General features: G+C 33.2%; 1 protein-coding gene across 6 annotated transcripts; it reads right to left on the bottom strand.

Moving 5' to 3' along the window:
• Window positions 1-326: 326 nt before the first annotated feature.
• TGA9 (bZIP transcription factor family protein) lies at window positions 327-7,219 on the bottom strand. 6 transcript variants are annotated; one of them, XM_068644225.2, is made up of 13 exons: window positions 6,717-7,082; window positions 6,433-6,574; window positions 6,198-6,286; window positions 5,733-5,809; window positions 5,256-5,483; window positions 4,192-4,236; window positions 4,034-4,093; window positions 3,829-3,906; window positions 3,697-3,742; window positions 2,770-3,041; window positions 2,066-2,287; window positions 677-819; window positions 327-534 (listed from the first exon to the last, which is right to left on the bottom strand). In XM_068644225.2, the coding sequence occupies exons 4-13, from the start codon at window positions 5,772-5,774 to the stop codon at window positions 447-449; spliced, it is 1,224 nt and encodes a 407-aa protein (XP_068500326.2). In that variant the 5' UTR covers window positions 5,775-5,809; window positions 6,198-6,286; window positions 6,433-6,574; window positions 6,717-7,082; the 3' UTR covers window positions 327-446. The 6 variants fall into 6 exon arrangements, with proteins under 6 accessions (XP_068500326.2, XP_068500324.2, XP_090158138.1 ...); XM_068644223.2 differs by having other exon boundaries at window positions 2,770-3,044; window positions 6,717-7,071; XM_090302012.1 differs by having other exon boundaries at window positions 6,433-7,219.
• Between the last annotated feature and the right edge of the window lie 3,094 nt (window positions 7,220-10,313).

The raw sequence follows: 10,313 nt of genomic DNA, 5'->3' as shown, positions 1-10,313 counted from the left end.
ATGTTTTTGTGAGGTCATTTTGCTGATAAAAAAAATAATCAAGTGAGGTATTTACATATAAATATATATTGTTATATTAAATGTTAGAAAAACAAGAAATAACACCTAACTAGGCATAGAGTTAATATTAGGATAATTTATCTACACATATATCCAGGCCATGTATATATATGTATATATATATATATATACACATAACCTTCTCATAAAATGCATTTTTTTTCTATTTCTTTTTAGCTAAAGGTGGGAGCTTTCTCATCTTGCATGCACATAAAAGCTAAATTTTTTACATTTACAATCATAAAAACACTAGGGACCATAGAAGATTGAAAAGAAAAATAAATAAATATTTCTTGAAGAAAACACTGACATTCATCATTGTAAAGCAGCCCAACCACATATAACAAGCTTCTTAATTTCATGCTAATGGGTTTTAATTACATCTCTCAGAAACTTGAGAAATGGTTCTGAGAATGTTGGACCACTTGCATTTCGGTTGTTGTTTGGCATGAGTTATCATCACCGATCAAACTCCTGTTTCATTATTCAAAAACAAAAATGGTTACTGGAGCATATATATATATATATTAGAAACTATAGATAAACTTAAAAATATAAAATAAAATTCAAATTTTTGATGACTGAGAAAATTGTAATAGAATTATGAATCACTTACTCTCTTGGTCTAGATGCCCAGAGAGAACTAAGGGCTCGAAGACGTCCATAGTATTCTCCAATGACAATGAAACATCTTGCAGCTTGACGAACTGTGAGTAATCGACATAACTGATGAAGTGTTTGTTGCCTCAAATTATCAGCCTTCAATTCATAAATAAACATGAACCCTTCATGGAGTTAATGAATCACAAATAACACAAAAAAATAGAGTTAATCTTCCTTAAACATTATTAATATTGGTCACTCACAAGAGAAAGTGTTTGTTGTTCTAAAAAAGTACTGCAATACTTTATTAAGAACTATGGAGATTGTTATTCTGTATATAAGTAGTTAAATTAAAACTAAAACATATTAAATGTTGGCTAATCAAATAAATTTTATTCAATTACTAATCATTAAATATTGTAGAATAATTTATTTTCTACTACAATCCTGCAATTTAATAAATTAGAAATCTTCACTGTGACATTGTCTTTTTAAAATGGTAATGGTTTTCTTTTTCAACTTAGCCATCGCTTTCTAAACCAACTTCTGACTGAGACATTTAACATGGAAAAATTATATCAGATGCCCAAACCCAATATTTTGATAAACAAGTATGTTCTAACTTATAAGAAAACGAAAGCAATTCATATATATATAGGTGATGACAGATAAGATAATTTAAGTTAATTAACCAAGCTAAGTTATCTGTATATATAATTAAGCAAAAAAATCATATAAAATGGAAGCAACACATGTAAAAAATAAATGGAATATTTGGGGGCGGAATTAATTATTTTCAAGTTCAAACAAATAAAGTGATCATCAAAAGAATATTAGCTGTGATAAACATCACAAATTTGAGGTCTAAAAAAGCAAACCAAATATATGGTCTAGAAATAAAGTACCATTTCAACTGTTACTAACTAATCATGGATTTATTTCTAATCTTTATGTAGAAACAGTTAAAAGCATAATAAAGTGTCATAACTATCCTATAACTTTTTTTCAAAAGTCAAAAGAAGGTAAAAGAAGCTATTGCCTAAGTTCAATTAACATGGTTTCCATTTTCAACTATCAAGTTTATAAGCCAATTAGCATTTAAATCCCAAAAATTAAAGTGGAGAAGTCACACACATTCAAATCAAATTTTGACAAAAGCACAGGAAATCATTAGTTAAACAGAAACTGCATCTCAAACATATGTGGTAAACACATATGTCAATCTCCCAACCACATTTTGTACTTAAAAAGATATTTAATTCACCCAAGAGGAAAAAGAAAAATTTGACCAACCAAATCTGTTCAAAGAAAAAACTTGTAACTCATTTTCTAATACATTTCTTCACTGTATTCTATATATTATTGATTGAAATGTGTATGCAAAATTTAAAGTTTGTTTTACCTGACGAACAAATCCTTCAAGATTGGCTAGTTTGCTCATGGCAACGACCATTTGTTGCACACCATCAACAACTGGGCCTCCAGCAATGGTGTCCACCAGAGATTGCTGCAACTGTTCAAGGCCCTGAGAGAGTGCTTCTTCTGCTTGCTGTGATGAGTGTCTCAAGCCATACATCCCCATTATCTGTTGCTCAGCTAGTGGCTCCAATTGTTGAATCAGCATCTGACCAAAACAACAATATTAATATTAATATAGTACTATCCTATGTGTCGGTCTTGAATACAGTACAGTGCTTAAGAAATTAAGAATTATAATGTTTGATGAGTTATGTTAATGGCAATTAGTAAAATTAGTAATTATCAGCTGCAAATTTCCCTACGACATTGGAGCAGTTATTCACTGCCACAACCACTGACATGGGACAAATTACTAATAACAGTAAAGCAATGCTGTTACCGAAAAAGTTCTTTATCTCGTTCTCCAAAAAAATGATACCCTCAATTTCCAAAATCAAAAGAAAACGACTCACCCTTGAGACTTGAAGTGACCAAATAAATTAGCATGATCCTTGTCTATGCCATTAATTATCTTTACTACATTAAGCAATATATGGATTCCACAAACTTTGCACTCTTTGTCATTACTGTTATGAACACTGTTTTTATTGATTTTTTCTTTATCTAAGGGATGTATAGTGCACACACCGTGATGAGATCAGAGGGTCTAAAACCACCAATCCAGAGAAAGCAACGTTCAGCTTGGGAAGTCCACATGCCATTGATAAGGTGAAACACATCTGATTTAGCAGCCACACCCTTGACCCTGAAAATCTCATCATAGTGGGAGAGATATCCATCCACCATCACTCTCATATCACTATCTGATAAGGGTACTTGCAACCCGTTCCGGAGCTCTCCCATTAGCCTGTGGTCTTCTTCTAACCATCGTCCATATTCCATGTCAAACATTGCGGCTCCTGCTGCATAACAAAACCAGTCTTGTTACTTATCATTACTTAATCTATAATTGCTATGATTGATTATATCAATGTAATATTAAACTACAATATACTATGTGGTGCCGTTACTTTCTAGTATTGTTCTTGTATATTTTACTGTTGAAATGTTGGTTGATTTGGTGACCAGTGCAATGTGACCACTAATGAAACACTAGGCACTATTTTAATTCCTTGCATAGATAAATTGATTAATCATAACATATAGTGCATTTCCTTTTCATTAGAAAGTGTGTTTCTATTTATAAGGATTTAAAATGAATTATTATTTTACCATAGGTCCAAAAGAGCAGTATCAGAATGGAATAATTCTCTTCTCTGAAAAGCCGAAGCATGTAAAGTGGCTTTTATAGTTTATATATGTTATGAAAAGGTCGTACATCTAGACATACAATATGTTAGCATTATCAAATTCAAAACATAAACTTTTGATTTTATTATTCAAACCCGAATTATCTAGCCACAGATTTTGGTCAAATGCAGAGATTTCATTAAAATTTGAACCAGGATATCAAAAAATCGAACTTTGAATTTTATTTGGTATTCCAAAGATGTGTTTCTCAGTTTGGGGAATTAGAAAATGGCACTCCATTTCAAATCAGCAAGATAAACTCACCAGAGCTTACATTGCCTCCAACACCACCACAATCCACGAACAAGCCCTACAAATTAACAAGTCAAATAATAATCATCAAAAGTAAAAAAAAAAGTTAAATATAAAATAAAATGTAATACATTACTACAGAACCTGAGAGCGTGCTCTTTGGAGTTCTTGTTCTATCTGGGTAAGCTTTAATCTACTTGATTCTAGTTGCTGCACATAAGCCTGTTCCATACACAAAAGGAAAATGCAGTAAATTATAGATCTCTTTTGCAGTTTCCACTTTCTGCGATATTATACATGTTCATTTCTCAACAACTAATTGAGTTTGTACACAATTTGTAGGACACACCTTTTTCCTGAGACGGCTTTTCCTTGCAGCCTCTCTGTTTTGAGCTAAACGTCTTAGAGTCTGAGGATAGCAACAAAATCTTACTTTAGATTCTATGTAAAACCTCATAATGAAAAAATAGAGAGAAAAAGAAAGAGTTCGGAAAACTAGTTAATAACCTTTGCATCAAGTGGTTTCTCTGATGTTGAACCAGCTCCCTTTCTCTGCAAGGATCCAAAAAACATTATTTAAAAGACATTGATGATTTCAGAAGGAAAAGAAATGAAAATAGTGAGATGCAGAGAGAATGTTAATTTGCTCAGCACATTGTAGAACTTAGGACTACAAACCAGAAAATGTGATCATATTAGTAACCAAATAAATGAGAGAGGCAAAGAAGAAACTGTTAAATATTACTCAACTTCATCCCATCTATCTGAGTTTTAGTAAAAACAAAAGTGTTAAACTCTTAATCCAAAACAAAACATGACACATAAGTGCTCACTCTGGGAAGCATTTCTGAATCCTGAGGTCCCTTGGGCCATTTCTCTAGAGTCATGCAATCATCAATATGATATGGGTAGCAAAAAGCATCGTTACCATCCATTGTTTTGGTGTATACTTTGGTTTAGATTTCGAACTCCAAATTTGACTCTAGAGAAGAACACAAGTTTTCTCTATATTGAGCCAAGTGAGGGGGTCACTTTAATGAGAAGCGTTGATAAGTACTGAAAAGATTCTCAATTTGTTTTTTGTTCGTACTTTGTCCACATCTCTCTCAGTATATCTCTATCATATTTCATGTCAGACATTCATCAGAAAATCGTTCAGGAATCAGGAAAACTCTGTGTTCATTTGATTTTCTGAAAGCTGTTGGGATCTGTGCCTTCTCTGTGAAGATACAAGAGAGAGAGAGAGAGAGAGAGAGAGAGGAAGAGGAGGGACAGATCAAAACAGTAAAAATAGCATTTAAAAGGCCAACTTTCCCCAAGTTTTGGGGATATGGAAAGAGAGAACTGAGAGATTAACAGTGAAAAACAGTGGTTTAATGACCTTTCTTGAGGTCTAGACCCTATGGAGAGACCAACTGGAGTTTAGTCTCCTGGAAAGACTACTTTATAACATGGTGAATTAAGATTCAGATAAAAGTGCTCATATTTAGTAAATGATGGTATTTTCAATAAGATTGCTTCAAAAAACTATTTTGAGACAAAAAAGAAAAGAGACCCTGAATGAGAGAGACCTTTTCTTGTGATTTGGCTGCTGATTGATTCTGTGAAGAGGCTGTTCTTGCGGCATCGCTTGCCATATCCTGTTGAAGTTGCTGTCTGTGCTGCAGATGCTGCTGATCAAAAGCCTGGTGATCTGAAGAAGATGCCTTTTTACTCATGGGAGATTCTGCCTCAAAGGGGGGCTCAGTTTTGCTGGAAAGACCTGAATCAGTGCTTTCCCCTCCTGACTTTGAACCACCCTGTACGTGGAAAGCCACCAAATTTTGTTGATTCAGATAATTCAACTAAAAAATGAAAATCACCTCACATATTTGCTATCAGAGCCGGTATAGAAGAAATAATATCAAATTACAAGGCTGGGGATTTGGAGAATATCATTTTCACAATAAAAGGAATATAAAAATATTGAGATTTCTTGAACTTGTAAGCATAAGCAATTAAGCATGTTTAAATAAATGGTCAAAGATGGAGAAGTAGGAGACTAGTACTCTTGGGGTTTGTTGGAATCTCATTGGCCATGAAGGGAACATTTCCAGTGTAGCTGCAGGTCTGGCTGTGAATAAAGCTGCAAGAATCACAAAAGCAAAATCTCAAGAGGATCACCAACCGAAGGGGTTGAAGATTACCAAAATAAAGACTAGAGGACTTTCAATTATAACAACAACAAAAAGGCAGAGGAACCTAATCCAACTTTTCATCAGTTATGGAGTCAGTAAATCATGCAAAGGAGGTCAGTTTCTAAGATTGTAACCCCACGCCATCCAAGTCTATTGTCTCAGAATCATTATTGTATCGGAAATGGTAACCCCCCACTGCGCATTCTTTAGACATATTCAAACTTCTTATCCTTCACCCCCCACCAGCTCTTTTTCTCTCTATGCTTTTGGAAAGAGTTGGTTATGCTTATCTAACGTCAGAAAAAAAAAGCACAAGGGATGAAAACGGAAACATACATGCTTTGCTATCATCATTTCTACCCTTAACTCCATGCAGAACAATTGCTTCCTCCAGCTCCCCAAAATCAAAAGCAGATCCTTGATTGCTAAGAAACAAAACAAAACAGAACAAAATAAATTTGAACAAACCAATCATATTTGTGAAATGAATTGAACAATGAATCACCAAAATATATTCCTAAGCAATTTAGCTATGCCTACAAAGTCAAAGGATGATGTTATTGAAGAATACATTAAGCTTGATACTGGAGTGTTAATTCCATTAAGCACTCCATAAGGGATGTGGTGACTTGAAGGTCCCTACTCAGACAAACCAAGTTCTCCTATTCTGTGGCTCGCCATGCAAACCTTTTTTAGACCATTATCATCTTCCTCTGAAGCCGAAACATTGTTGTAATTCAAATGGAATTTACATGAAAAAAAAGGTGGTGTTGCTCTGGCATGAATTACTAGAGCTCAGGAATTTTGAAAAGTGGTATATATGGTGTCATGTGTTGTGTTTAGTGTTTACCTTACCTCTCTATGTGTGTGTTTTGGATAAATATGAGTCTAAATTGAGAAGGTCATAGAGCAGCGAAAGATCAAGGCTTTCTTGTCAAAGTAATATCTAATCTATATGTTGTAAGTTGGCACAAGAGGGTCCAGTCTTTTTCTCAGATATGATCCTCTTTGCAACTTTTTATCTCTCATGGGGTGTCTCTATCTCTTTCTTTTCTCCTTCTCAATGAAGAAACCTGATTGATTAGTCTCTCTGGCTTGCTTTATGGCTGTCCCTTGTTGAAAACATTTCAGATTGAGAAACTCATTCTGTGGTACCCAATATGTTGTCCCAGCAAACTTGTCTCATGCTCTCTTTGGAGTTTGGACTTGTGGGGCTTCAGAGGTGGCTCAACCAGAAAATTTGAATAAAACCAAATGAAATAATAAATTTGAATAGGTGGGGTCTGCTGCAGGAACCCACTAGATCACTGACTCCTACTCCACTCTCTCTCTCTTCTAACCGCCTGTGTTTTCTTATTGGTTCAATTTTAAGCTGAATGTACTTAAAAACAAGCCAGGACTCATGTATTTTCATGTGAGATGTGAGACCAAGTTGAACACAATAAATTCATTGAACTCATGCATGAGATCAAGTTTTCTTTCCTATTGAAATTTGTCTGACTAAAAGGACCGAAATTAAAAGCTAAAGGTGTATTTTCACTTTCTTTTTTACTGTTGTTGGAGTGACTTATTTTACTCTTACAAATAAAATAAACAAAAAAACTTGCTCATACCAATTCAACCAAAACACATTAGAATAATAGACAATAAGCTTAACCACTTTGTGTATTTAATCCAAGCTCTTTGATGGATTTGTTTGGTGTTATCCCCCTTTGTTGAGGGGTCAACATCCATTCCCTGTCATCACCTAAACCATGCCACGTTAAGATTCTTTTCTACTTATAGTTATACAAATCTGTTTTCAGAGCAAAATTGTCCAAAGGGTAATCTAAAATTACTAACAACTTGATTTTATTATAATTTGTTAATTTGTACATACTAAACCCATCACTCCAACCTAATTTGTATCAGACCATCCTTCCTAACTCTCAGAGTTTGTGTGGTAAGTTTAACTGCTAATCTTTCAAATTCTAACTACCCTATAGATAGAGAGAGGTGTTATGACACAGACTGCTGATATAAAATAAAAGGCACATAGCAAGGCAAAAGAGGATTATTTCAACAAATTCTAATTCTACATCATATAAAGTTTGAGACCAACATTATGAGAGAGGTGAGGGATGAGGGAGACTTTTAGGTAATGGACCCATAATCTATAATATATCATAAAAGAGGTAACAACAATATTTTTAAATTGTGCTCATCTAACACCTTTTGCAAATAATAAGACTTTATGATGCCAAATTACCAATGATTGATCTTAAAAAAATTGGTTTGGCTCAAAATATAAATTCTTCTTAATATTTTAAGGATACAAACTTTTGTTTCAACAAATCTGTCTTTGAGAAGATTTAAGATAACACATCATTACACGAACCTGTCATTACTTAAGCCGTAATTTTTTGAGTTTTCCTGTCAAAAAGGTGATAGTTCTGGATCAAAATCATAAGAATTAATTATTCTTTTGTTGATTATGTTTCGACTATTATGTTGAGTCATGGTTTGTCGGCTAAGCAAATTCTAACTGAAAGTTCTTTTTGGTAATATTTGTTTATAGTATTTTTGGGATTATAGTTGGACCATTTTGCATTTCAGTCTAAATTTGCATCGATACCAATGTTGAACACATGTACCATTGCTTTTCATTCTTTATAGGTGAATGACCATTGACAGATCAAACTTATGTAAGAGTTGACAGAGGACTAATAATCCACCATATATGCCAAGAAAAATCTTGGGTATCAATGATTAGCAATGGACCCATAGGGTCAAGAATAGAAATTTGTATTGAGTACTGTACTAATCATTAATGGTACCTGCTAAATTCACTTAATCAAACCTGGAGCCACTCACAAGGAATAGTATTAATGTTGCAATTGTAGTTTATTAGTCCAATTAGCCATTTTAGTTTACTAATGAGTTAGATGGTAACAGTTGATTTTCTATATTAAGAAAGCATTGTCATCTTTTGGCTTTGGATTCCTAAAGCAGTCACTTAAAAAAAACAAATGTAAGTAGCTTGAAGGATAACAAATAAAACAATAAATAATAAACACAGTTAGCTTTAAAAGGAGTTAAACTGAATAATACTTGGTTCTTAATTCTATATGGTAATGTAAGTTTGAAACTAAGGAACCCTTTAAGCTTGTTTGTTATGTAATCCATTAACCCACTTTTATAATATGCAAGATAAAGACTATAACGTTGTCAATATTTTCATTAGTTATGGACAAAATTTCATTAACTGAATATTTTCTTCTTAATTAGAATATTTTAACCATTTTCTAATTACTATTTTAATTCGATCAAGTCAAGTATATCTGGACCAAGTTGAGTCTACCCAGATCCAATAGAGTCAAGTTGGTTTGGGCAAGCTGAGCCAATCCAGACCAAGGTCAAGCTGAGTCTACACAATCCAATCGAGTCAAGTTGGTCTAGGTAAGCTGAGTCAATCCGGATTAAGGTCAAGTTGAGTCAATCTGGACCAATATCAAACTGAGTCAACCAAGATTCAAGTCGAGCAAAATCAAGACAAGTACATATTTACTCAAGTCGGAACAGGTTCACATTTATCTGAGTCAAGGTTATCCCACGTTCAACAGGGTTAAACTAGGCTTAAGTGGATCCTAGCCCGATCAAGTTGGGCGTAACTTTATCAAGATTAGATAAGCCAAACTCAGATCAAGCCTAATTGGGCTAGGCCCAATCAAACCAAATCAGCATAAACCCAATCAAGTGAAGTCAGTGCAAATCTAAGTCAAATCGAATCGAAGTTAAATCTATAATCACGTTCAACCAAATTATAGACCAAAATATGAAAAATTTAAATTATTACCTTCTAAATTTAAAATATTTAATTTTAAATAATCCAATTACTGCAATAAAATTTTAAATTTCTTTCAAAATTCCTTATCTAAACAAAATATTTTTATCATAAAACATTTAAATTCTCTTAAAAACGAATTACCTTTGTCAAGATTAGATAAGCCAAACTCAGATCAAGCCTAATTGGGCTAGGCCCAATCAAACCAAATCAGCATAAACCCAATCAAGTCAATGCAAATCTAAGTCAAATCGAATCCAAGTTAAATCTATAATCACGTTCAACAGACCAAAATATGAAAAATTTAAATTATTACCTTATAAATTTAAAATATTTAATTTTAAATAATCCAATTACTCCAATAAAATTTTAAATTTCTTTCAAAATTCCTTATCTAAACAAAATATTTTTATCATAAAACATATAAATTCTCTTAAAAAACGAATTACCTTTGCCCTATCCAAACAGTGTTAAGATAAATATTATATTATTAGTCAATCCAAAATGATGAACCCAGGGCCCATAACTGTCCAATTAATAAGCTTTGGCTATTTATTCTATCAACTAAACAGCTAATTTCTCAAATCAGACTCGTCTACATTGACTCTCATTTTTGTGTGCGCTCGCTA

This window comes from Phaseolus vulgaris, chromosome 5 (assembly GCF_051622355.1).
Source record: "Phaseolus vulgaris cultivar YP4 chromosome 5, ASM5162235v1, whole genome shotgun sequence".
Lineage (NCBI taxonomy): Eukaryota > Viridiplantae > Streptophyta > Magnoliopsida > Fabales > Fabaceae > Phaseolus > Phaseolus vulgaris.
This window is presented reverse-complemented; position numbering and strand designations above follow the sequence as displayed.